The 27859-nt window shown below is 50.7% G+C and overlaps 1 protein-coding gene across 42 annotated transcripts in view; it reads right to left on the bottom strand.

Annotated features, from left to right (window-relative positions):
• Positions 1 to 27859, bottom strand: part of BANP (BTG3 associated nuclear protein) — a 129308-nt gene that overhangs the window by 24830 nt on the left and 76619 nt on the right. For 24 of the 42 annotated variants that reach the window (XM_054668560.2, XM_016930360.4, XM_063797953.1 and 21 more), the window contains 4 exons: positions 25166 to 25333; positions 19540 to 19676; positions 17424 to 17486; positions 14809 to 14847 (listed from right to left, as the gene is read on the bottom strand). In XM_054668560.2, coding sequence (XP_054524535.1) covers positions 14809 to 14847; positions 17424 to 17486; positions 19540 to 19676; positions 25166 to 25333 — 407 coding nt within the window. Of the gene's footprint in view, positions 1 to 7558; positions 14188 to 14808; positions 14848 to 17423; positions 17496 to 19539; positions 19677 to 25165; positions 25334 to 27859 lie in introns of those variants that run through there. The other 18 variants (XM_016930341.4, XM_054668558.2, XM_063797952.1 and 15 more) reach the window with 2 other exon arrangements.

Below are 27859 nucleotides of genomic sequence, written 5' to 3'. Positions count from 1 at the left end.
GATCTGCAGGCAATGTTCAGGAATCATGAGAGTTGAGTTCTGGATGTATCCCTGACTTTAACTCCTTGAACGGTCCTAGAAAAGCTCCTGTCTACTGTCTTCATCTCCAAAATGAGAATAGCACTCAACCTAGTCACCAAATTTAATCTCATTTCTCTTCAGAAATGCAAGACAGGTGAAGACATAGGAGAAAGCAAGTCTCTAACTTCAGAGAGGGGCCCCTGAGTTAATGCAGGCAGAGCGCTAGCTTGCCACAATGCTTTAGAAGGTGTATTTCAGCTTTCTAAGGATGACTTGGATATGCCAGGGAATGTCCATACGCTACATTTGAGCTGAAGTGACCTCTTATGTATCTTTCTTGTGTTTTGTTTTGATTTTCTTTAGTAACAATTTAGTAGTAATTAGAACAACAAATACACCAGCATCTGTCCAGGAATGGGTGCCTGTCCTTGGCTGTTAAGAGTGCCCAATGAGAGAAACTCCAGATACAGTGCTTCAAGAGGTATCTGAGGGCAGCTAGTAGCAGCTACCAATTCCAGAAACATACTGATTTGGAGTATTATTTCTTGGTCATGTGAGGAAATGTTTAGGTCTTCAATTTATTTTCTTAAACTCCTCAAACAAATGAGATGAATGGAATGCAAACGATACCACAGAAATTGCATAAATCTGGATTTTTTAAATCTAGATTTTTTAATATAGGAAAGAAAACTCTAAGTCTATTTAACAATTACTATTTAATGATGCATAATTATAAAAATGTACTTATCATCAGCCGAGCTGCCCCCAACAAAGCACACAGTTAATAAATCAAGAGAAATCCTGAATTTCTCTATGTGGATTTTTATGTCAGGTGGGTGGGCTGCTATCTTCCTGAGATCACAACACTGAAGGTGACAGACCAGCCCCACAACCTGCAACTGTGGCAGGGAAAGGCACCCCTGAGAGAGGGAACCGTGGCTCACCAAATCCATGTCTACGTGGGAACACATCGCGCTCAGCACTGCAGCAGTGCCTGGGAATGGCTGCACTTCCCATGTGCCTACTGCGCGTGAGGCACCGAGGCTGAGCCCGAAGGAGGCATGGGCTCCCGCAAACCCCATGCTTTCTACAAGCTCAATGTGTGCTGGGCACGGGTCCTGCCTTAAGGAGCTCCACATCTACACATGCAGGGCAGCGACAGGCCCTGAAAGGTGCCGTACCCCACCCACACCCTGCAGGCCGCCCCACACCTCAATCTTTTCAAATTCAAGATTCTGGCATGGACATTTTGCCCCATCCCTCAAGGGAAGCACAGTTTCCACAGAGGTTTGAGGGGGTCTGTGGCCTCAGCCCTAAACCACTGGGGAGCCGCCATCCTGCAGCCTTGATCTCATGCTGCGAGGCCCGCCACTACACGGGAGGGACCCGGGTGCTGCGGTCAACAGCTTGGCTGTGGCAGCAAGAGATCATGGGAGAAGAGTGACTGCTCAGCTGGCTATGCAGGTTAGCGTTCTACGGAGTTCTGGGATCTCTGCAACCTACCAGCAAGCAGATGAGAAACAAGCAGGCTGGGTGTGGTGGCTCACATCCATAATCCTAGCACTTTGGGAGGCTGAGGCAGGCGGATCGCTTGAGCGCAGGAGTTTGAGACCAGTCTGTGCAACAGGGCAAAACCCCATCTCTATAAAAATAAAAAAATTAGCAGGTCGTGGTGGTGCGCAACTGTAGTCCCAGCTACTCGGGAGGCTGAGGTGGGAGGATCGCTTGAACCTGGAGGCAGAGGTTGCGGTGAGCCGTGACTGCGCCACTGCACTCCAGCCTCGACAACAGAGTGAGACTGTCTCTAAAAACAAAAAATTAAAATGAAAAAACAGCAAATACACACCCCTCACACTTCTCCAAATGATGGGTTTCTGAGTGCAGATGCTCTTACACAATCAGGCTCACTAGTGCCTGGTCCTAATTCTGACAGGTCTGGATGAGACTCCTGTGGGCTGCAACGCCACTTAGGCCGCTGGCAGTTCAAGATGCTCAACACAACCATTAACAAGTGTGTGTCTTAAAGAGGCACAGCTATTAGTTTAAAACCATCTTGTCGACTGGGCATGGTGGCTCATGCCTGTAACCTGAGCACCCTGGGAGGCCGAGGCAGGTGGACTCCTTAAGCCCGGGAGTTCAAGACCAGCCTGGCAACATGGCAAAATCCTGTCTCTACAAAAAAATACAAAAATCAACTGGGTGTGGTAGCCCGAGCTGTGGTCCCAGCCACCGGGGAGGCTGAGGTGGGAGGATTGCCTGAGCCCGGGAGGCAGAGGCTGCAGTAAGCCAAGATCACACCACTGCACTCCAGCCCGAGCAACAGGGCGAGACTGTGTCTCATCGATTAGCTAGCTAGCTAGATAGATAGCATCTTGGCTATGTTTAGCTGGATCTGTCCCTGTTAATCTTCACTGACACATCAGGAATAAGACCGGAGGACAAGGATTCCCATCCCTGTGAATGTGACTGAGAAGCTCATCAGCCGGCCACGCCCACACACCAGCTCTTTCCTGAAGAGGGTTCTTAATTGGAAGAATATCAAATTATACTCCAATTAGAACAACACATTTCCTATGCTGTATGTAATCTAAATCCCCAAGAAAACAATTGTCTGTAAAGAAATCAGAGGGAGGAGGAAACATGTTTTCCTTCTGGCACACTGAAACGCATTAGAGATGTCTGGTGTTCATCGGATGCCGTGTGGCTGGGGCGTCGTGTCACTGAGCGTGTGGCCACAGCACTCTCCATTCCTGGAGTGCCTGAGTCCAGCCATCTCCCCCGTGACTCCACCTGAAAAACCCTCTGAAGAGCTGTGGTGTTTACGAGAGATACTGGTTTTGTCCCTGGTTCCTGACCCCTAACTCCCACAGCCCTGGGTCGTCTCTTGTTATGATGCCAGGTGTGTGGACCTCAGGGGCGGGCTCTCACCCTCCTTTCACTCTAATGATCCCCCCGCTTGCTGACTGTGGGTCTTAAGGCCCTCCCATGAGAGGGTCCTGCCCTAGACCCTGGGGAAGGAATGCTGATGTCATGAAGTTTCCATAAAAACCCAAGAGGGCAGGTTCGGTGAGCTTCCTCCAGGCAGCTGGTCCAGCAGGTCCTGGAGGATGGTGCCCAGGGAAGGCCTGGAAGCTCTGTGCCCCTTCCCCCGTACCTCGCCGGGATGTGTCTCCACACCCGTAGCCTATGTAGTATTCTTTATGATAATAAACACAGGAAACAAAAGTACTTCCCTGAGCTCTGCAAGCCACTCCAGCAAATTAATCAAACCCAAAGACGGGTCGTGCGAAGCCCAACCTGAAGCCGGTTGGCCAGAAGTTCTGAGGCCCGAACTTGCGACTGGTGTGGTTGGGCGGCAGTCCCCGAGCCCTCAACCCATGGGATCCGACGCTGTCTCCGTGTCAGAACTGAATTAGAGGACACCCAGCTGGCGTCCACTGCTTGCTGTGTCCAGAAAAAACCCCACGTTTGGTCCCAGCAGTCTTTTTGTGTGTTGATGATGGTCACGGTGTGAGAGCAGAGGAAACATGTGGTCTGCAGAGCTTTGCCAACACGAGAGTCCAGGGCACCGTGCAGTCTCAAAGACCCCGCACCCCACACCTGACGAAGACACTGACTTCAGCGCCTTCAACCTTGAGGTCAGAATCTGTGGTGAGCGCCAATTCCATACCGAGAACACTGTTAGAATCGATGTCCTTTCTTTAATCTGTGGTGAGCTCCTATTCCATACCGAGAACACTGTTAGAATCAATGTCCTTTCTTTAATCCGTGGTGAGTGCCAACTCGATACCGAGAATACTGTTAGAATCGATGTCCTTTCTTTAATCTGTGGTGAGCTCCTATTGCATACCGAGAACACTGTTAGAATCAATGTCCTTTCTTTAATCCGTGGTGAGCGCCGACTCGATACCGAGAATACTGTTAGAATCAATGTCCTTTCTTTAATCCGTGGTGAGTGCCAACTCGATACCGAGAATACTGTTAGAATCGATGTCCTTTCTTTAATCCGTGGTGAGTGCCAACTCGATACCGAGAACACTGTTAGAATCAATGTCCTTTCTTTAATCCGTGGTGAGTGCCAACTCGATACCGAGAATACTGTTAGAATCGATGTCCTTTCTTTAATCCGTGGTGAGTGCCAACTCGATACCGAGAACACTGTTAGAATCAATGTCCTTTCTTTAATCTGCGGTGAGTGCCGATTCAATACCGAGAACACTGTTAGAATGGACGTCCTTTCTTCTGGCCCCTTCTTTCCTCCATTACTGAAATCCAACCTCCCATATTGTGTCTGCGCTTTATTTAGTTCTACAATTGTGCTGCAATCTCCTCAATGAGGCAGATTAGTTATTTCTCCAAATGATTAGATACTTCCGGAAAATTATTTTTAGTTGGCTAAGTCTTCAATCACATCAAATTAATCAGAACCATAGCAAATGTACCTCTTGCTGTTTTAAACTCTGGTAAGTGACTATCCCCTATATGATATACCAAAATTCTACTCATATTTCAGTGTCCAAATTGAAAAACTGGCATGACAAAGTCACGGCCAGCTGCTGAAGCCACACAAGTCAGAGGACCCAGCAGGCCTTGGTGGTCTTCAAGCGGGCCCTGCACGTCCCATCACCCATCAGCTTTCCTGCCCTCCCCAGGGGACAGCCCCCTAAGTCCCAATGTTTGCTTCGGCCAAGCCCTTGCGGACCCTGCTAATCAGGGTTAAATTTAGATAGAATCTTCAAAATGTTTAAGTGACAGGACATAGTCATAGCAGTGTAAAAAGAAAGCACAGTCAAACCCAACATTTGGGCGCATTATTGCCAAGTACACCAAACACAGGAAGGAGTTCACTATGTACCACATTCCTAGCTCACTGGTATTTTAAATCCTCTGAGAACCTGAACGTGGTCTGCAGGAGTGCTCTGCGCCCTGTGGGGAGAACGGCTGTTCTGGGTGACTATTAGGAGTACACTAGGGCTGTTCCCACTAAGAACATCAGACTCCAGTGAGACCCAGCGCCCTGAATTACTGCCCTTCTGGACATGTTCAGGAAGAGTCTGGATTTGAATAAGGATGCCACCTACAGCCATCCCAGCTCACACCCATGGGCACTGATCTTTGTGCTCCAATGAGGGCTGAAAGAACAAACATGCACCCTGTTCCATTCTACCAAGCCTGACTGATGCACACCCAAGCAGGGGGCCAAACTCAGCTTCCTGGTTTGGGGGAAGGAGCAAGGCCCATTCACTGACGTGCATGAAAACACTGCCTTGACTGACACTCTCACTACCTAACGGAGATGTGGGGAGAAACTGGCAGTTTTTGCCAAGGAACTGGGGCAAGCATTCTTGGCCCTTCCCCACCCTGGTGGTATCTTACTTTGGGCCCTTCCCCACCCTGGTGTCCTGCGTTACGTGACCCGCATCAAGCCCAAACTCCTGGCAGCCCCGGGAGCTCTGGCTTGGGATTTTAAACAACACAAACAATGCCACCTCCCACCCAGGACCACACGAGTTCATGGCTCCCTAAGATCACCAAAACACGTTCACATGATAAGGATTTTTTATTTTATTTTATTTTATTTTGAGACGGAGTCTCGCTCTGTCGCCCAGGCTGGAATGCAGTGGCGCAATCTCGGCTCACTGCAAGCTCCACCTCCCGGGTCCACACCATTCTCTTGCCTCAGCCTCCCGAGTAGCTGGGACTACAGGCGCCCACCCCCACGCCTAGCTAATTTTTTGTATTTTTAGTAGAGACGGGGTTTCACCGTGTTAGCCAGGACGGTCTCGATCTCCTGACCTCGTGATCCGCCCACCTCGGCCTCCTAAAGTGCTGGGATTACAGGTGTGAGCCACCGCGCCTGGCCAACATGATATGGATTTTAAAGAACACAAACACAATATGGTGAAACCCCGTATCTACTAAAAATACAAAAATTAGCCGGGTGCAGTGGCGGGTGCCTATATAATCCCAGCGACTCAGGAGGCTGAGGCAGGAGAATCGCCTGAACCTGGGAGACGGAGGTTGCAGTGAGCCAAGATGGCATCACTGCACTCCAGCCTGGGCAACAGAGCAAGACTCCGTCTCAAAAGAAATAAAAATTAAAAACATTTTTAAAAAATTAAAAAAAGAACATAAACAATGCCAACTCCCACCCAAGACTGCACGAGCTCACAGCTCCCTAAGATCACTAGAGCACGTCCACGTTATGCTGAGTATTTCTTTACCAAACTGTTTAATTCACGTGAAAGAATGAACTTTGTAGTCAGATTGCTTTACAGCGATGAGGTTCAGATGACCTGCTTTAAAAGGTTCCATCCTGGTCATCATTTTCACAAGAAGACACTTCCTAGTTAATTAACTAATGCTTTCAGTACGCAGTTTTAAAACAGTATCTCTAAAATCACACACCCACACACACACACACACACACATTCACACATGCAAAAGGCAGAAGTGAAAGGCCCACCTCCGCATCAGGAGGCTCTAAGGGCCACAGTCCAGTGACGTCACTCAAATGAGCAGCTGTTACTCCTCGTACGTGTACAGGGTAAAGCTTCTGCCTGCAGACCACAGCCCGCCCACTCACCACCTGGGCGCCAGTGCCTGTGTGGTCAGTTTTTGAGGATTTGCACCGCCCCTCCCTGAGTGCTGCAGTGTGGACGGCACCTGCCAAGGGCAGCCCAGAGGCTGGTGAGTGCCAGGTGGGCTGTGTGCGCCCAGCAAAGCCCACCAACTTCCTGAGCAGGTGCTGCTGCCACCCCACTGCAGTGAAGAGGGCACTGAAGCACGAGGAAGCGACACTGCCGCATCCCAAGATGACAGACACTGAGGGAGCGGCCGCCCTGAGACTGGGACACATGGCAACTCTCCCACCCCCCACCCATCCAGTTCTCTCCCAAAAGATCTGCCAACCACAGCCGGGCCCTCATCTGTGGCCAAGAAGAGTATTTGAGGAGGTGGCCTCAGGGAGAAGAAAGGTGCTGTGGTCAGGGTGGCACCACACCTCCAATTCTCCACTTTACTCACAGGCTCCCCCACCTCTGGCTGGTCTGAGTGCCCGGCATAGCAGGGCTCTGTGGGGAGTGAGGGGAGCGCTTCTCTGCCGGGAATGAACGAGGGAGTCCAGCATGTTATGTTCGACAGGTGCTGCACAGGGAAGAAAGGTCCTTCCTGTTGCTGGAAGAGCCTGGGCTCTGGCCCCCAAGGGCTGCTCCTGCTGAGGCCCCTTAGCACAGCCCAGCTGCAACTGAAGCGTTCCTTTGGCCCCGGCCTCTCCTGCAAGAAACGCTCAAGTGCACGCACAGACAACTCGGTCAGAGGCTTGTGGATGGCGTAGAGGGGCATGGACAGCCGCGGCAAACATCGAGCCATCTTCCATCCCATGCCCACCATATGACCAACAGAAGGCCAGCCATGCCAAAAACCTGACTGCAGTTCTCAGGAAAACTTCATTCTAATGCCCAAGTGACACAGATAATCCTAATTTTCCTGATCTAGATGAAAAGCCCTGAGAAGAACGCTAAACATTTTTTAACTAGCACATTTATAATCATTTTTCTTAGATTGAATGTGATTTTTTTAAAAGCTTCCCAATTCAAGAACAATTATCTTTTGATTTATCAAAATATGAGAGAAAGAATATTAATATTTGCAGTGTAAACTTTATATAGTTGTAAATTTTTTTTTTTTTTGAGACGGAGTCTCGCTCTGTCGCCCAGGCTGGAGTGCAGTGCCGCGATCTCAGCTCACTGCAAGCTCTGCCTCCCGGGTTCAAGCCATTCTCCTGCCTCAGCCTCCCGAGTAGCTGGGACTACAGGTGCCCACCACCACACCCAGCTAATTTTTTGTATTTTTAGTAGAGAAGGGGTTTCACCGTGTTAGCCAGCATGGTCTCGATCTCCTGACCTCGTGATCCACCCACCTCGGCCTCCCAAAGTGCTGGGATTACAGGCGGGAGCCACCGTGCCCGGCCTATATAGTTGTAAATTTTTAAAAATTACTTAATTACACAGGTGCAGTGGTGCACACCGATAGTCCCAGCTACTCAATTACAACTTTTAGAACTACAAACTCTTAAGAAAGAGACATTAGCGATCATCTCTTCCAGTATTTTTCAAAGTGTGGGTTGCAAAATCAATGCAATGTGTCATAGCCAGTTTTCAAAGAGACAAAAAGGAAGAGAAACAGAAAAGCAGAACAGAAAACAATAAAAAATATTAGTGCAATCAGCACGCAGTAATACCGTTCTGTGGACCTGTTCCGACCTTGTAAGTGCACACACGTGAGCGAGGGAGGAGCGCTCTGGAACCACAATGGAAAGCTGCCTTCTCGCTGTGGCCTGTTGTCCTGTGGACCTGTTCCGACTGTGTGTGTGCACACGCATGAGTGAGAGAGGAGGGTTCTAGAACCGTGATGGAAAGCTGCTTCCTGCTGTGGCTTGCGCAGATGCTGGTAGAGTCCAGCCATGCAGCCCGCGTGCACTCATCACTCCAGAGGCAGCATCACCGCAGAATGCGAGTTGGCCTTTATAGGGAGTCTGCCCAGGTCACGCAGCACTGGCTCAGGGTACCCACGGCAGCAAAGCAGCTGCACCAAGATGCGGGTATGACCAACCAGCGGTTCCCCTGCCAGCCCCCTGAAGTGGCCAACTGGTCTATCCACCTTATGCAAAAGTTCCCATGACCTCATAAAAAAACCATCAATTTTCATTTAAAATGCACTCAAAAATAAAGTCATCCACCTCCCTGCAAATTTCAATCCCTACAACTCTTAATTTTTAAGGGCTTTTTTTGTTTTTCAGAATCTTCTGAAAATCTGCACCAAATTAAAGATTCTATTATCCTTACCACTAACTGAAAATCGAAATTCCTTAGACAATAAATTATTTTACACTCCTGGCACCGTCTGTCTGAACGTACTCTCTCCCTCTGTGAATCTCTGGCACACCAGAATGCCTCTCCCCGCTCCAGGGAATTTCAGGGAATTCCAGATGCCCCTGATTCTGGTCTAATTTACCATACAAGGCCTGTCCTCTACTCAAACCAATTCTGCAATCCCTTAAGTTAACCATATGGGCAATACAATAACACCTCTACCTAAATCATTCCGAATTTCTACTATGATATCATTTGATCTTCATGCCCAGGGCAGCAAATGATTAATTTCAAATACTCACTGAGCAACAAAGCCAACACTACGGGGATTGTCCAGTAAACGAAAATGCTGCCCGGATGCCTCACACCCCCAGTGAGGCAGGGACAAAAGAAATCAGCACAGTGTAGACAGCTGACGAAGGAGCCATTTCTCCACAACTCCACTCTCAACGAAGAAGCACCCAGAACACAGCCACAAATGCATCTAAACAGCCAAAGACCCAGGCTCAGCTCTACGCAGCTCACCCGAAGGAGCTACCCAGGCCTGGAGCCATGACCGGAACCAGCCACTGCATTTTAATTTCAACTCCAACAGTAGTGGCTGTTTGGCTTCCCTGGAAGGCAGCAGATTAGGTGCATGATGAGGATGCGGCGGAGGGCAGGAGACGAGGAGGGCAGCACACGTCCACACACACAGGGGCTCTGCTCTACAAAGCCCGAGACTGAGACTCTCGCTTAGGCAGCTCCACAGTGACCTGAATGCTCGTTGTTATTCAGGAGGAAAGATAATACACAACCTTTGAAACCAGCCAAAGTGGTTCCAAATAATTTTTTAAGTATTTTAATTTTTTGAAAAACCATTGAATTGTACACTTCATTTATTTTGAGACAGGGTCTTGCTCTGTTGCCCAGGCTGGAATGCAGTGGCACAGTCACGCCTCACTGCAGCCTGGGCCTTGTGGGCTCAAGCAATCCTCCTGCCTCAGCCTCATGAGTAGCTTGGGACTACAGGCACATACCACCAGACGTGGCTAATTTTTTTTTTTCTGTAGAGACAGGGTCTCGCTATGTTGCCCAGGCTGGCATCAAACTCCTGGGCTCAAGCAATCCTCCCACCTCAGCCTCCCCAAAGTACTGGGATTACAGGTGTGAGCCAGCACAAAACATTTTTTTTAAAGATTCAGCTGCAATTTCAATGTCAGTGTTCTAAGGAAACCCTTCACCTTCTCTTCCCTCTCCCAGCCAGCGATGCTGGAACACTGGGGCACGACAGCATGTGCACCTAGAGGTCAAAAAGAACAATAAAGACAGAGATAGCACTGGAGTGGAAAGTGGTCAACACGGCTGGGCAGCTGGCAAAGCAGAGGCCACAGGGGCCCAGAGCTGAGAGGTAGTGAGCGCTCCTGGAGGGGAGGCTGAGACACAGCGCTGGAGGGCACGGCTCGGGGAGGAGGAAGCGGGTACCATGCAGCCAGTGTGTCCCCACACCTGCGCACCCGCCACCATCCCCTGAACCTCATCTTCCTAAATGACTCTTTATGAAGCCTCTGGTGCTCTGCCAATCTTTCCAAACTTCTTGCCCACATTTGGGATGCACCATCCGCTACTGCTACCCCCCAACACTGGTCACAGGAGGCTGAGCACCGGGGGCTCCGTCCGACCTCACTGGACCCAGGTGGCCATGGCCTCCGGCCTTGCACAGGCAGTCACCCTCCCCATGACTGTGCCATTCGCTGTCCTGAGGCCTTGGTGCAGGTGGCTCTCCCGACCCCTCCTACTGTGTCTCTCACCCTCCTACTGCATCTCCCACCCTCCTACTGCGTCTCCCACGCTCCTACTGCGTCTCCCACCCTCCTACTGCGTCTCCCACGCTCCTACTGCGTCTCTCACCCTCCTACTGCGTCTCTCACCCTCCTACTGCGTCTCCCACCCTCCTACTGTGTCTCTCAGGCTCTGCGGTTCTTGCGCACTCCCAGTGTGCCCAACAGGGCCTGAAATGGACTCTAATCAGCATTCCTTAGTGCAGGCTCACACTCACCTGCAGAGCACCTGTCAGCAGACAGCCTCAGCCAGGGGAGCCCTCCCAGAGTCAACGAACAGCTGTGAGTCCCATCCTGCCTGCAACCCAGCACCAGATGTAAGCGCACACCACGACTGTTGGCAAAGAAGCCAGAGGATGGGGTGTCGTGGGCCACAGGGAAAGGAGGTCGAGGCAGCCCTCCTGGAACCTCAGTATCAGAGCGGACAGAGACCTAACGGCAGAAAAAGCGTGAGACAGGGCATTCCATCTCTCAGCAAGGAAGAAAAGCAAGGCAGCTATGGACGTGAAGCTGACCACATAGCTTCGAATCAGGTGATTCTTCATATTTTCTACTCAGACAGCAAATGGCAACTGTGGGATGTGACTAGAATCTCTCAATATTTAATTTGAAGAAAACATGACTCAAAAAGAATGGTCCCCTGGCAGCAGGTGCCACAGGGTCACACCAACGCAGCACAATGGCGCTTCCCAGCACCGCAGACACCAAGGCCCTCCTGGAACTGACGTTGCTGCTGGCTGCAGACGTGGCCTCAAACCCGTCGCCCCAGCAGCAATCCACAAGCACAGCGCACATCCCTCCCTCCGTGGAACTAAGAATGGAGGCTATTTTCAGAGAAGCTGTCCATTGATTCTGAAAATAATCAATTAACTACAAGAAGTAATAACAACAATCATCTCAGAAGTGGAATAGGAGGAGAACGGCAACAAGTGTGAGCCCAGCACAAGGAAAGGGGGTGGGGTGCAGGATGTGGGGCGCAGGGCACAGGCCCCGGCCCCAGGATGGAAAACGGACGGCCGGAAAAGGGAAGGCCTGGCCACCCTCCCAAGAGGATTTCTAGCTGCTCTGTCAGATTCTGAGTCTACTGCCACATAACCATTCCTAAATGACAGTTGGAACTAGGGAATCAGAAGGGAATACTAAGCCAATCCTCAGTGATCTAGGAACTTAAAGCAGCCGCGTCCATTTCTTTGTGTTCTCTTACTCCGGTTGGGGTGCTGTTCCTTGCCTTCCCCCAACCGCCTGGAACAAGCGTGGGCTGCAGGGTCTCCCATCAATCAAGCCAGTGCTCACACTGGGGCAGGCCAAGGGCCTCCGGGACAGGACGGGGAGCTGAGCTATCTGCAGTGTCACATGAAGGATGCTTCTGAGATCAAGTCTGGCTGGAGAAGAGAGAGCCCTAGACCTGCATGCACTATCCTCCTGTAGGCATGGGGGTGGGGAGGAGAGCGAATGGGCCGTGTGACGCCACCCCCCACCATGGCTCGGGGCTTCTGTAGGCACGGGGACGGGGAGGAGAGCGAATGGGCCGTGTGACCCCCACACTGCTCGGGGCTTCTGTAGGCATGGGGACGGGGAGGAGAGCGAATGGGCCGTGTGACCCCCACCACGGCTTGGGGCTTCTGTAGGCATGAGGATGGGGAGGAGAGCGAATGGGCTGTGTGACCCCCACCACGGCTCGGGGCTTCTTAGCCCAGTCAACAACATCGAGGCGAGTGGGCTTCTCTGTGCTTTCTGAAACATGCTTCTGTCTCCCAAACGTGTGGCCAGCCCGGAGGACGAAGCCTGCATGAGCAGGGTGTAGATCAGCAGGAATGAGAACTGGCCAAATGACGGAAAAAAAAAAAAAAAGAATTTCCACAAATGGAAAACGAGGGGGTTCACTACACAGATTCACCAGAAAAGGCAGCTTCAGATGAACACAGCGGTTTCTTTAAATCACACAGCAGTTTCCTTCCCAAGAGAAGCAGGGGCCATGTACTAAGATTCCGCCCGCTACCCTGAGTGGCAGCACCGGCCTCTCCTGAAGCCGTCTTTGATTTGAGGTCCCAGAAATGTGACCGATAATAGGAATCAGGAGCGTATGAGAGTTCACAAGGGGGACAAAAACAGGTGATTTATAAATTATTATTTGTTTCACATAAAAAGTGGTAGTACGGCAGCTTTATTCATTCTGCGGTGAGGCCACTTAGAGAAAGTGGGGACTCGGAGGGGCCACGGAAGACGCGGGAATGAGCAGCAGTTGTGACCCTGCTTGCAGTGCAAAGGCACGTGGGGCAGCAGCAGTGACGGAGGAACCAGAGACACCAGAACAGTCTTGTTCAGAGAAATCCAGACAGCAACTCCTCCGACATCAGCCCCGAGTCCTTCCTGAACTCAGATCTGTGCTGGAGCCAACGGGCCTCCACGCCTGCTGAGAAAAGCTGGAATCTCTGTCCCCACAATACAGTTGGGAGAATTCTGTCTACAATCATAAACAGAAGCACTGCAGTAATACAGTGTAAAAGCCTGGTTCTATCTTTAAAATTCCAAGTGGATTTTGTTCAGGGGTAGAGATAGGAACAAGGGAATATCGAAGGTGACGTGCCTTACTTTTCCTAGGAATTAAAAGTCCAGCAGCGTTTCAACTATGATACAGTTCCACTACCAGCAGAACCATAAACCACTATGTTGCAGAAAACTAAGACGGACCGCCAGCTATGAGTCCTGTCCTCTGCTGCCCCAGTGACCGTGAGAACCACGGGACAAAGGCGCGGAGAACTGACCTGCACTGCGCCGACCGCAGGCTCATTACCCCAGTGGAGTGAGCACAAAGCCACAACTGTGGATTTAAAAAGCTGCGCATTCCTTTGGCTCTTTTCCAGAGCAGCAATTTCATACTTACAGACGAGCGATGCTGCAGGACTACCTGAGAAAACCTCGTGCTGATCTTTAAGATGAAACTTTCCAACTAAGAAACTCTGACATAAACCAGTTCTGGAGGGTCTGCAGCCCTTCTCCCAAGGTGCCTCTGAGGGGTCAACGGAAAGCCCACGGGAGCACATGCCCTTCTGTCCCGCTCTGTGTAAAGCACCTCGCTCTGGGAGTGCCCCAGGCTCAGTCGGGTCAGAGATCCACAGGGCCTGGCCTTGACAAAGAGAACGCATGCAGGTTTCTCGAAGGACAGTGCACTGTGGTTTTGAAAAATTAGTATTATCTTTCTACGCAGTGAGCTCTGTTTATGGTTCTCACTGTCAACTTCCCAGCTTCTGTTTTATGAAATGGGAAGATCACCCAGATTCTTCAGTGATCCAGAGGTAACAGCCGTCTCCTGAACAGAAAGGGTCTTCACCAGGACCTAGGAACACACAGCCTCAAAACCACCAGCGAGTGGGCTCTGTCCTGCACAGCAACACCCTCCCCAGGACCCGCACCGTCGGAGCACGTCATCTTTTAAAGACCATTCGTACTGGGGTGTTCAACCAATGGTCACTCTTTTTGTCAAGGATTTAGAAAGCAGGCAAGTTTGTGAGTTTGACGGCAATACACAGGAGCGAAACCACCTTTTTCTAAGAGAGTTATCTGTGCAAACATGACCACCATCAACATACGCATGCGTGTGCAGAAAATAACCATCTGAAGGGGGTGGCGTGGCGGGGGTGGGAGGGCACGTTTCCGCCGTAGCGCAAAAGCTGCTGAAATCCTACGGAACACAAATGTAACCCCCAAGCCCTGCCCTCCCCCTTCCAGGCCTGTGCATTGTCATGGTGAGGAAAGCCAGTCCTGCTCTGGGGCTCACACTGAGAGGCCTTTGCACCCCCGCTCCCTCCCGCGAGAGCCCCCATTCCTTGGCAGCACCATGGCCTGTATGTGAGAGGGGGACTGTGGCACTCACCTGACCATCCGCCCCCTTCCCATGAGAGCCCCACCCCTCGGCAGCGCAATGCCCACAATGACCGTCCCACCCCTCCTGTGAGAGCCCCACCCCTCGGCAGCGCAATGCCCACATGTACATGGGGACCAGGGCACTCACCTGACCGTCCCACCCCCTCCCCTGAGAACCCCACCCCTCGGCAGCGCAACGCCCGCATGTGCATGGGGACTGGGACACTCACCTGACCGTCCTGCCCCACGTGATGGATCTGGAGGTTGCCCTACAAAGAACGAGAGGAGGAGACGGTCATGAGTAGAAACACACCAAGACACCCTCAGACACGGCAAACACGCCAAGACACATCACAGGCCACTTGAGAATAACAAGAAAACACTAGTTCTGCAAAAATTCAACCTCCGGTAGCAACAAAAGCCCCAAAACAAAATATTTAGATTTCTAGGTACTATTTATTATTTTAAAGATGAACAAACAACTCAAAAAGCATTGTACCCATTCCCCTACCCTGACCCCAAATGAAAATGTCATTTTTACTTCATTTTTTATTTTGAAAGAATCTGACTCACAAAAAGTACAGAAAGTAGCAGAGACAGGTCCTATGTGTGTGTCGCCCAGCTTCCCCGAAGGGGGACGCCTTGCTGAGCTGTGCGGCATCACCACGCCAGGACACGGGCTGCACGCAAGGAACCAACTCACTCAACCACAGAGCTACTAAGAGCTCTCCAGTTAGAAATTCATTTTCATTTGTTGTAAAAAGGAACTGTGTTGTCTGTTAGACCCTGCTAAATGTTTATTTGCAGATATCCTGTTTTAACAAAATAACTTTAAATGAAGATGGTATGAATTTATGGTGAGGAGACCGCATACTGTCACTTATCACGAAGCCATCGTTAGTATTATTAGCAATTTCTAACTTACGGCTTTCAATTCCTATTGAAAACAAAAGACAATCACCTATACAAGATGGATTCAGTTTTGAAAACTGAAGAGGATAAAACTAATAATAAAAAATTGAAATTCGAGTAGTCAAGATTTTTCAGCATAAACTATAAAAAGCAAATGTGTGTTGATTTTTTTCTTTTGCTGCTGTTTCAATTTTCCTGCATTTTCAATGACTCTAAGGAAATTAAGCATTCTGACGAACTTCATAGGCTTCCAGGTATTCAAGAACTCTGGCTGAGCTCTTTGGCAGTGAGCTTAGCCTCCCAGCCCCGATCTGTCTGTGCCTTGAGAAGCAAACCTTCCCCTGCCCCTCAAAGGCAGCTCCTGCACTGGAAGGTGCTGCTGGGATCCTGCACCTCGCAGCCACTCAGGCCCCCAACTCCTGCACCTGACCTCGCTGAGCTGACAGGCGCATCTCCCGACATCTCCACGGAGATGGTCCCTGACCCACCCACAGACACAGAACCAGGCCCTGCTCCTCCCTGGACACTCTGGCCTCCTGGGACCATCCCCTACCTGCTCCCCGCCCTGCTGCTTCCTTCCATCCATCCATCTGACCACGTTTCTTAGTGACCTGGTCATGTCGCTGTGTGGATGAGCCCACTCATTCCCAGTCGCTCACGGCCCCCACATGAATTCGTTCCTCCCCTTTCACCTCATCCTCATTCCGCCCTCGGAACCCTTACGCATGTGCTCCCCTCTCAGGACAACCCACTGGGAACTGCTGGTGTCCAAATTAAAGCCACTGCCAGCAGACATGCCCGAGTCCCTGGTGCTCCACGTGCCACGGCGTGCATGTGTCCACAGTCTTGCTCACGGGCACTTGGGCAGGAGGCTCTGCGCCCGCTGTGAGTCCCCGATGGCAGGGCTTCTCTCTCCTCTGCTCCCCCACAGCACCTGCACCCAGCATGAGCTCCCAGGAGGCCTCGCACGCCAACATCTCCAAGAGTCCCCTTGACCTCAGCACCCGGGCTTCCTAGTCTCCGCTGCTGGTGTGTGTGGGGGAAGCCTGAGATCATTGTAGCAACACACTACTATGCACCAAACACAAAGCTGGTGCCATTGTCACGACCTAGAAACAGCCATGTTCCTCATCCCCCAGAGCGCACCATGGTCACTGAGTACAACACGTGTGCGCTGCTTAGTGCCCTGTGCCTGCTGCTGCCTGTGCTGCAGCAAACAGCCCAGAGTCGAAGGACGGTCACCCGGGAGACAGTCCTGCTCTGGCATGCAAACATGGAGCATCGCAACCGGCTGGCCTCGGCTTTCCAAGAACTCAGACTGTCACTCCCGCCTTCACATTCCAGACCCCAACAGCAGCTGAGCCCGCACTTCTGAGTGCGTGGCCGGGTAGAGCTCCAGAAACTGAGACAATCACAGACCCGGCAGGTGCGTCAAGGGCTATGACCAGCTCTCAGGACTGGCAGCATCACCTTGTGGGATTCCCCACCATCCCATGAAATCGGCACTAATCCCGTAGAGGCCACTAGGAAGCTGGGGCCACATGGCAGGTGAGGGGGTATGTCAGGTCACCTATGCAGGGGCAGACCCCATCTCGGCCACACTGGGGGCCTCCCCTGGCAGGAAGGGCAGGGCCAGACAGGGAGAGAAGGGTACTCAGAGGGCACTTCCAGCCAGGAGTAGAAACATCTACCCAGGAGATCTTTACCAAGACAGACCAGAAGCTGTGGAGACCAACGGACAGGAGGGGGAGGCAGCGAGGCCACAGAGACTGCAGGCCCGCTATGTGCACCCTGGAAGCGGAGTCCTGCAGCCCTTGCCCACGTTCCCTGTCCTGGGGGCTCCCTGCTGCCCTCGCACTGTGACACCGATGAAGGTCGGGAGCATGTGGGCACGGTGCCTGCAGGGACAGTGCTGCAGCGAGAGCTGACTCACCTCGCTGTCCTGCGTGATCTGGACTTGCTCCCCCTGTGGCACCTGGGCGATGTGGAGGTGTCCCTGTGGGATCCGCAGCAAGAAAAGACACCAAGAAGCATCAGAAGAAAATCAAAAGCAAAGGAAACAAGAAACATCTTCCGGAATGTTTGTTCTTGATTATCTGTTTACAATTCAAAAAGATAACTAAATTCTGAATAGTGCAATATAGTCTGTGGTCACTTCTTTAAATTAAGCTTTTGGTTCACAGTAGTCCCCCTCATCCATGAGGGTTTCAAGAAGCACCCCCTACCCCCACCACGTGGACGCCAGAAACTGTGGATGGTGCTGAACCCCGTATATGCTATGCTTTTTCCTGCCCATATGTGCCACACAGCTTGGACATGCTGGACAAAGGAACGACTCACGTCCCGGGCTGGACAGAGCAGGACGACCAGACTTCATCATGCTACTACTCAGAAGAGTATGTAATCTGAAACTTACAAATTGTTTATTTCTGGAGTTTCTCATCTAATATTTTCAGATCACAGTTGACTAAGGGGGGGCTACTGTGTAACACAGAACATTTTCCAGTACTACACAAAGGAGCAATAGGTCCCAGGAAAGATATTTACATCTTTAAATGTTACTAAACAAGTAAATTTTAAAATGTGCATGACACACAGAAAAGAGGGGAAATAGAAAATCACAATGACACCTCTTTTCAAATGATACGTTCAGCTCTCTGGGGATACTGGGAGGCTACGCAAGCAGTGTGTGGCTGAAGCAGGGGAGCTGTTGACGTGCCTACCCTCACAACAGGGCAGGCAACGTTTTTCAAATCAAAGAAACACTCATATGACTATTTAAACAGTTTGAGTAAACACTAATAAATGTGATTCAAAAAAAATCAAAGAATCCACTGTTTATACATATGGGCAGACAAATAATTCCTATAAACCTGTAAATGAAACGAATACTCCTTATCTTATTTGAAATTCTCTCTTAGTCGAAATGGATCTTAAAATAAACTCCTGTAGAATGTTCTATGTAAGCCTTATGACAAAGTTATCTACTCTGGAACGCTTTCAAAGAGCTTCTTACTAACAAGATGAGAGGAACTGCCGTTGTGAATGTCAAACAAATTAATAAACTTATTAAATAAGATTCACCACTCATAACTGTCTCATCTCCTTTGTAAGAGGAAGGGTAACGCCCCCTCTAAAAGCCCCAGAATTTTCTGGAAGCCTTCCCTCTTCCAGACAGCATGCTGAAGCCACACTGAGATGAGAGCCACGCCCCACTCTCAATAGTGGAGGACCTTGTTTCCAGGAGAAAGCCCTGGTGACACGGAGGCACACGATGACCTGTCTTCAGAGGTCCCAAGGGGGCTGGTGCCACTAAAAACATAGGCTATGTCTAGTGGTACATGTAAAATTTCTAGTCACTCAGCAAAGCTTCCAGAAAAGTCTTCCTTCCTTCTCAGCCACCCCCTACTCTCGTGCCACAGAATCCAGGAGGTGTTTGTAGAGGGACTTCACCCGGGAGCAAGCCCCTAGGCGCATCAGGCTGACCACAGCTTGGGTCACAAAACCCCAATAAAGAACTCCGCACTGGCAAGGCAGGACATTGACTTGCTGCTGGGACACTGCCCGCCCAACCTGGGTGTGCTGAGTAACTCCAAGGGAAACGCTGCATGGGAACAATGACCTCAAGCTTTTGCCACTGATCCTGGAAGGAAATTACTCTTTCCCTCAGTAAGAGAGCGCCTGCACTTCTGAACTGAGAAATATTTCCGATGCTTTCCAGGAGCACGAGCTGGGACAGGGACCACCGCACGGCCTGACCCTTGGAGCTGACTGCCCACCTGCCTGTTGGCAGGACTGAGGTGAGCTGACTGAATGCCCCACCCCACCATGTGCTTCAATCCCTAGGCTCCGCAGCAGCCGCCCCCACCTGTGAAATGTTAAGAGCTCATGGCCACGATGACCTCTACTTCAAATGGGGACCTTGTGCCTCCTCCCAAGCTACCACTGTGCTCCCAAAACACAGCGGAACCGGTGGAAGCCGCCATGGCCCTGCCGTGGCCCACCCCGCAGCCCCCTTTCCCAAGGTGCGAGGTGGAGAGGGTACGTACTACTTGCACCTGTCCGTCTTCTCCGATCTGGTGGATCTGCACCTGCTGTGCGTTGGCCAGCGCATAGTGCAGGGCCTGCGGCTGCGGCTGTGGCTGCGGGAGCTCGCTGGCAGGAGGTGGGGTACTCATCATCGGCTCTGTCGGGGCAACAGGTGTGAACGGGGTGAACGAGAAGTTTCTTAGGCATTGCCTTGTGCGGCATGTGTGCACCCCCGTCCCTCACTCTCGACTCCCACAGCAGAGAAGAGGAAATGCTTCATTTTTCCTCGACTCACTGCATCTCCACTCTTCTGCAGAGATCACTACCAGTGAGTCTTAGGAACTGAGGCTTCCGACATGGAATGCAGAAGGGCCTGAGAGTGGCGTGATGCTGCTATGACAAAACCCCTTCTAGTCCCCAACTTATTTAAATGAATGAAGTTCTTAAAGTGGACATTAAAAGCTGTTTCAGGCTGGCAATATTTGTCCATGGGTAATTAAACTAATAGAGCAAAAGTCTCATCCGCACACTTAAAGATACATTTCCAACAAATTTTACTCGCTGTGTTTAATCAAAATGAGATACATTTGCTTTGATGTACTGTGTATTAATTTTCACTGTAATGATGTCTCAATCATAATTTTCTTAAACTCTTAGAATATTAAGAGCGCAGAAAAACTTTTTAATTTTCAATGTATACACGTAGTTTTGTTGCAGAGAATTATAATGACTAATTTTAAAAAGCTTTTAAGCATAAAAATGTAGTCCGGGCACGGTGGCTCACACCTGTAATCCCAGCACTTTGTGAGGCCAAGGCAGGCAGATCACCTGAGGTCACGAGTTCAAGACCAGCCTGGCCAACATGGTGAAACCCCATCTCTACTAAAAATACAAAAATTAGACAGGCGTGGTGGTGGGGGTCTGTAATCCCAGGCACTCAGGAGGCTGAGGCAGGAGAATCACTTGAACCTGGGAGGCGGAGGTTGTAATGAGTCGAAATGGCACCACTACACTCCAGCCTGGGCAACAGAGCGAGACTCCATCTCGGGGGGACAGGGGAGGGAAGCAGTAAGATGAAATTCTGTGAGAGAAGTAGAATGTTGATATGAATGAAATGAGAAAAATGAAAGACATAAAATTATTGATTATTAAAGAGAAGCGGGCCAGGCGCGGCGGCTCACGCCTGTAATCCCAGCACTTTGGGAGGCCAAGGCGGGCAAGATCACTTCAGGTCTGGAGTTCGAGACCAGCCTGACCAACATGGTGAACCCTGTCTCTACTAAAAATACAAAAATTAGCCAGGTGTGGTGGCACGCGTCTGTAGTCCCAACTACTTGGGAGGCTGAAGTAGAAGAATCACTTGAACCTGGGAGTAGGTGGTTACAGTGAGCTGAGATGGCACCATGGCACTCAGCTCCAGGCAACAGAGTGAGCGGGGGAAGGGACGGGGAGGGGCAAGAGAGGGGAGGGCAAGGGGGGGGAGGGGAGGGGGAGGGGCGGAGAGGGGAAGGGGAGAGAAAAGCTTTCCATGTATTTTTTACCAATAGCTAATGGTAGGTATTAAATTGCCATAGTACATAGATTCCACTGAATACATTTTTTAAAGTAACAATAAAATGTTGGTTTTTTTTTGTTTTTTTTTTTTTTTTGAGAGAGTCTTGCTCTGTCACCCAGGCTGGAGTGTAGTGGTATGACCTTGGCTCACTGCAACTTCCGCCTCCCAAGTTCAAGCGATTCTCCTGCCTCAGCCTTCCAAGTAGCTGGGATTACAGGCACCCACCATCATGCTGGGCTAAATTTTTTTTGTATTTTTTTGTAGAGAAGGGATTTCACCAGGTTGGCCAGGCTGGTTTTGAACTCCTGACCTCAAATGATCCGCCTGCCTCAGCCTCCCAAAATGCTGGGATTGTAAGTGTAAGCCACTGTGCCCAGCCACATTAACAGAATGTTGATACTTGCAATATGCTAGAAATTGCCTCGCTACACTAAATCAGATTCTGAAATTCATGAGATTCAAAGGAGATTCAACATGCCCACCTGCATGCTGCACGTGGAGAGCTCGGCTCCAGCCAAAGACCCTGACTCCACCTGAGCACCTCCAGTGATGGGTCATGTCCCAAAGCAACCACCGCCAGGCAGTGCTGCGTGCTCCATGGCGGCTTCCTGTCTGCCTGAGCAGTGACAGAGCACTCACCACCACAGGTCCTCGAGCAAGCCTTGTGCACCCCAGGAAGAAAATGACAAAATCCCAGCTGGGCTGAAGCCCACCTCTGCGGAGCTGCTGTTCCTCCACTGACCCTCTTAGCACCTACAAAACCAGCCTAATTCTTCACTTAGGCGCTGCTTCTCCAGGCATCTAACCATTATCGAACCTTGTGAAATCTCCATTTCTAACCGTTTCCCCAAAGACAACGGTTTCCAGCCCACTGCCACCATGACAGTCTGTCCCTGGACAGCTCCTCCCAGCAGCTCCAAAACACTCCACTGGGGCCACAGGGCAGACAAGCTAAGAATGGGTGTGCTCCAGAGTGCACCTTGCAATCACAAGGGCTCCGAGGAAGCTCCTGCACACCAGCGCAGCCAGCAAAACACTCGGCTTCACACGCTGTTACACCACCGTCTACCCCTGTGCAAATGCTCTGAGTCTACATTTCCAGCTGTGACATTTCAGCTCATTAAATGTACCCTTTCAAGATTCTGGTATCCTAATGACGCAGGCCAACATATCTGGCAGTCGTCAGGTTATATAACAGCAGCTTCTTGCTCACTAAGGTCCTGGCAAGTCATTTAACTTGGGTTTTGATTCCCCATTGGATGAAGCAGACCGCTAACCTTACCAAATGCACGTACCCGAAACACATGGAAGGCAAGCCTTGCAACAACTCTCCTCACTCTTCGAGTCTAGGAGTTCCATACGGTTCTTTTTTATGTCTTCTATTTCTCTCCTTGCTATGTTCCTTTTTTCCTTTAAATTCTTGAATGTAATTTTAATAGATTTCAATGTCCTGGTCAGTTAATTCCAGACAGGGTCCCTTCCTATTTGCTGATTTTCTGATCATAGGTCACAATCTCCTGCTTCCTGCTACTCTGGACTAGATACTGGAGATTGTGAATTTTACTTTGTTGGGTGTCTAGGTTTTGTTGTCTTTCTTTTAAAAGTGTTGTTACTTGTGGTTCAATGTGATCTTTCTCAGGCTGTCTTAAGCTCTGCCTTTATTCTAGGGATAGTTTAGCCTGCCAGTAGGCATGGCCTGCTAGTGCAGTGACTGATCACTGAGGACTCCGGCCAGTGGGAATCCAACTACCACCCAGCCTGGGGTGAGCTTAGGAGCCATTGAGCTCATGCCTGCCTTGGAGTCCCCCAAACACCCAAGAAGGCCCCCGTGTAACCCTCTGCTCTTAGGAACTTGATTCCACAACTTTCTGCTGCCTCAGCCTCTCTCAACTCCAACCCATCTCCTCCATGCAGTGATGCAGGTGTCTCTGCCCGGTATCTCCCTGTCCCCTCCTCTCATGTTCCTTCTCTCAGGATCACGGTCCTGTGCTGTTGCTTGTCTAATGTCTTAGGACAGCCGATTCACAGATTTTTGTCCAGATTTCAATGGCAAGAGAATTCAATCTGGTTCCTGCTACTGTGCCTGACAGAAACCTCCTCTCCTTGACTTTTTTTTTTTTTTTTTTTTTGAGACGGAGTCTCGCTCTGTAGCCCAGGCTGGAGTGCAGTGGTGTGATCTCGGCTCACTGCAAGCTCCGCCTCCCAGGTTCACGCCATTCTCTTGCCTCAGCCTCCCGAGTAGTTGGGACTACAGGCGCCTGCCATCACGCCCGGCTAATTTTTTTTTGACATTTTTAGTAGAGACAGGGTTTCACCGTGTTAGCCAGGATGGTCTCGATCTCCTGACCTCATGATCTGCCCGCCTTGGCCTCCCAAAGTGCTGGGATTACATGCGTGAGCCACAGCACCCGGCTTTTTTTTTTTTTTTTTTTTTTGAGATACAGTCTCGCTCTGTCACCCAGGCTACAGTGCGGTGGCATAATCTCAGCTCACTGCAACCTCTGCCTCCTGGATTCAAGCAATTCTCCTGCCTCAGCCTCCCAAGTAGCTGGGATTAGAGGGATGCACCACCACACCTGGCTAATTTTTGTATTTTTAGTAGAGATGGGGTTTCACCATGTTGTCCAGGCTGGTCTCAAACTGCTGACCTCAGGTGATCAGTTTGCCTCAGCCTCCCAAAGTGCTGGGATTACAGGCATAAGCCACCACGCCTGGGCTCCCTGACTTTTAAACATTTTTTACAACTATAAAACTAATGCAGTGCTTATTGGAAATAACTGAGAAACTACAATGAAAGACAAAGGGAAAAATAAAAATTATCCTACTACCTAGAGACAGGCACTGTAAAAATGATCACACATAAATTTTTAGTCAACTTCCACATATACCTATATATTTGCAATAAAAATGGTATCATGCCATAAGTATAGTCCTCACATCGCTCTCTGCTGCCTAGCTATGAATATTCAAGAGCAGAATTTAAGTCATGCGCAATATTCCTACAGCCGCATTCCAATAGCCACAGGTCACGCTGCTACATGGTATTTCAGTGAATGCCCTTAACCCACACCCCAGGACTGCTACCTCTCTCAAGTCCCAAGGCAGAATTCCTCATTGTAGTAGAAAGGCCTAGAATAGAAGAGCTTCTTCAACACAGGTCACTCAATAAAGCGCTGCTTTAGGGACACAACTTGTGTGGCCCACTACAGGCAGCCACCACCCATCCTCAAGCCCCTGCGCAGCAGCTGAGTCCGAGTATCTGATAACTACCAAAACAGCCCGGGAAAACCACTTCCTGAAGTCCGGTTCAGAAAGAACCAGGCCCCGGGAGAACTCCAGGTGATCTGGTCTGCAACTCCCAGGACTTCCAGAACAAAGGGTTCCGGCCGACAAAGACTCCACTGAATAGGAGAGCTGGCCCTGCCCACGGCTGCCCTCGCATCCTGACCCCAGCCCCAGTCACAGCTCAAGTTCCAAGAGTCGCTGCCAATGCAGCTACTGTGGGGAGCTTTAAGAGAATAGTTTTCATTCAAATACTTATTAAAATATTTTGAGATGTCTTGGGTGAAAGGCAGTATCAAGTCACATTGTCATTCCTAGTGAAAATTCTCCAAGGAGAACAATCCCCCCAGCGATGCCTGAGAGGCAACTCAAAGAGAACTGTTTCCATTATCTTGTGGATAAATCCAACTAAGGCCATGAACTCAAAGTAAAAATAAAGCACAATTCAGAATCCACCCCACTTCCTCACCCAGAGTCACCAGGCAAATCGTGAGAATACAATGGCCGGCAACCCCACGCAAAGGCCTCGGCCTCCTTGCCCCCATCCAGAAGACTTCCAGGAGGCCCAACAGGCCCTCTGTCCCTCACGGAGGAGCCTGGAGCAGGCCCGAGGCTGTCCGTGTGAAGGGCGCACGGGGCCAGGCATGGGTCCTGCGGCTCCACTGCTCCGTGCGCACCGCGCAAGCCTCTGGCCTCGGCTCCCGGCCATTGGTGGAGCCGCCGGCCACGCACTGGCTGCCCCTGAGGGTGCCACCGGGCCAGCTGCCCCGAGCGGGGGAGGGCGGCCTCTCCTGCAGCACGAGGCCTACCTGAGGGGCAGTAGGAGGATGAGTTCGGCGTTCTCCGCGAGAAGCTCTTGACCGCCAGGCTCTGGCCCCGCTGCTTGCGCCGCCACGCCGTGCGGCACTTGGAGTCGATGCTCTGCTTGATTCGGTACCAGTCGGATTCTGTGATGCCAAATTTATAGAAAAGGTGACCTGGAAGGACACATCCAAGGAGAAGCGGTGAGGCCTGATCGGGACAGCCACCAGGAGCTGCCTGGCTGCAGGGCCGGGGCCCGCTGAAGAGGCCTCACCCAGGCACCCCAGCCCGCCAGGCCGGCCCCGTCTTCCTGCAAGGGTCTGGAAAGGCCCACTGCACAGAAGGTGCTTAGCTGGCCCACCGGCGGGGCTCCCCACGACATATAAATGCTCACTAAGGTGTCATGACACACTCTTTCCATTTACTTAACTTCTCGATCCCTCTGACTCGGTCGGCCCACACCAGGTGCACACTTGGGGCTCTCACAAGATTCCCAGACCTTCCACGCCCCAACTTCCCTCTGCCCTGAGCTCACAGCAGCACCCAAGGTCCTGAATGCCCAGAGGGTGAGATCAGGGACCTCAACAATTGGATCAGAACTCGCTGGTCCTCTGCCTACTTGGGCCTGCTCGGCCACCGCCTTCCCTTCCTTCATGTCCTGGCTTCACCATCCCCCTGGATAACCATCTGGCCCTCCTGCCCTCCTGGGCTCCCACCCTCCTCCCACTTGTTTTGTCAGAGCACTGACCACCTTCCGGCATTTGGAGAATTCAGGTGTGTATTGTTACTCTGTCCCCCTCGCAAACACAGTTTCCAGAATTCAGGTGTGTATTGTTACTGTCCCCCTCGCAAACACAGTTTGGAGAATTCATGTATGTATTGTTACTCTGTTCCCCTGGTAAACACAGTTTCGAGAATTCACATATATATTGTTATTCTGTTCCCCTCGCAAACACAGTTTGGAGAATTGAAGTATGTATTTCTGTTACTCTGTCCCCCTCATAAACACAGTTTGGAGAATTCACGCATGTATTGTTATTCTGTTCCCCTCGCAAACACAGTTTGGAGAATTCATGTGTGTATTGTTATTCTGTTCCCCTCGCAAACACAGTTTGGAGAATTCAAGTTATGTATTGTTACTCTGTCCCCCTCGCAAACACAGTTTGGAGAATTCATGTATGTATTGTTACTCTGTTCCCCTGGTAAACACAGTTTGGAGAATTCAGGCATGTATTGTTATTCTGTTCCCCTCGCAAACACACTTTGGAGAATTCATGTATGTACTGTTACTCTGTCCCCCTCATAAACACAGGGGCCTTTGTTGTGTCCACCCATGGGGGTCAGGCACCCAGAACATTCTGGCGCACAGTGGCTGCTCCTGTGTAAACAGTGATGACAACGGACTGCAAGACACCCTCCCATCGCTGCTCAGGTCCGGGGCTTGCTTATGTCATTCCCGACGCCTCTCTATCATGCCTTCTCAACTAGAGTACAAACTCCTTACGGGCAGGGCCTGTGTCCTCATCCCTGGAGTCCCTATAGCACAAGCCGAGTGGGCACAACCTACTCTCACTGTGGGGCCAAAGCCAGGTGCATCGTCTTCCTGGGGCTCACCGTGCACACGCAGAGAACTGTCCTGGGACCCCCAGTTCTCTACCACCTGCGCTACGGAGAGCTCTCAGCACGCCCTGAGCAGCATCCAGAGATGCCCTGTATTCAACGAGGAGAAAACTGAGGATCCGAAGGCCACGGCGGAGCAGGTGACAGGATGGAGCCAGTGCCCCACTGCACGCCTGGCCACTTCCCACTAGGCCACAGGACCCCATCCCTGTAGCGATGACGAATGTGGGCATGATGGGAAGGGCTCTTCAATGCAGTGGCCTCTCTAGCTGGCTCATGCAACTTCACTAATTTACAGGAAAATACATGGATGGAATCCAAAATTGTAGTAATAAAAAGATTAAGCTGAAAAGTGTCCCGTTTCAACTACCAAGAGCCTCAACTTCGGACTCTACTGCCCAAACCCTAAAAATCTGTTCCCATTGAGACTAAAATGGTGGAAATAATTAAAACAGAGGAAGAAGTGTTTGGGTTTTTTTTAAGTACTCTATTAGGTATCAAAAGTCCCTCGGGTTTTGGAAACATGCCTCTTGACTTTTTTATCAGTAGATACTTGAGACACGTTTTGACTCTCTGTATAATCACAACCAACCTGTCTGTGCTACAGACAAAAAGAAACCAGCCAGGACGGTGGGATTTGTAGGATGAGAGGGAAGAACACCCTAAAGTGGTTTCGGCAGCACATTTTCATCCTCATGCATAAAGAAGCCATACAGGAAGCAGCCGCCCTTTGGCTTCCAATTTTCGGGTCATCTCTAAAATACTCCAAGTCACCCTCGAATCTTGGCTGGGTGACTCGGGCGCCTCAGGAAGCCCCAGGCTGAGCAACTTTAGTGACTCACAGAGGAACCCAGCCGCTGGCTGTGGTCATGGGGGAACCCAACCATTAAAATCACTAGGAAATCCTTACAGGAGAGCCCAGCTGCTGCCAGAGGTTGCACCATAGTTACCGGAAAACCCAGCTTTCAAACTGCACTTCAATAGTTTCATGAGAGCCCAGCTACTGATTTTAGATACAAAGCAGCCCAGCTGCTGCCACCGGGAGGCAAGAAAGAAACAGCCATCCCACCAGCAGGAAAACG

Source organism: Pan troglodytes, chromosome 18 (genome assembly GCF_028858775.2).
Source record: "Pan troglodytes isolate AG18354 chromosome 18, NHGRI_mPanTro3-v2.0_pri, whole genome shotgun sequence".
NCBI classification, from domain to species: Eukaryota; Metazoa; Chordata; class Mammalia; order Primates; family Hominidae; genus Pan; species Pan troglodytes.
The sequence above is the reverse complement of the archived record's forward strand: the minus strand, read 5'-3'. Positions and strand labels throughout refer to the sequence as shown.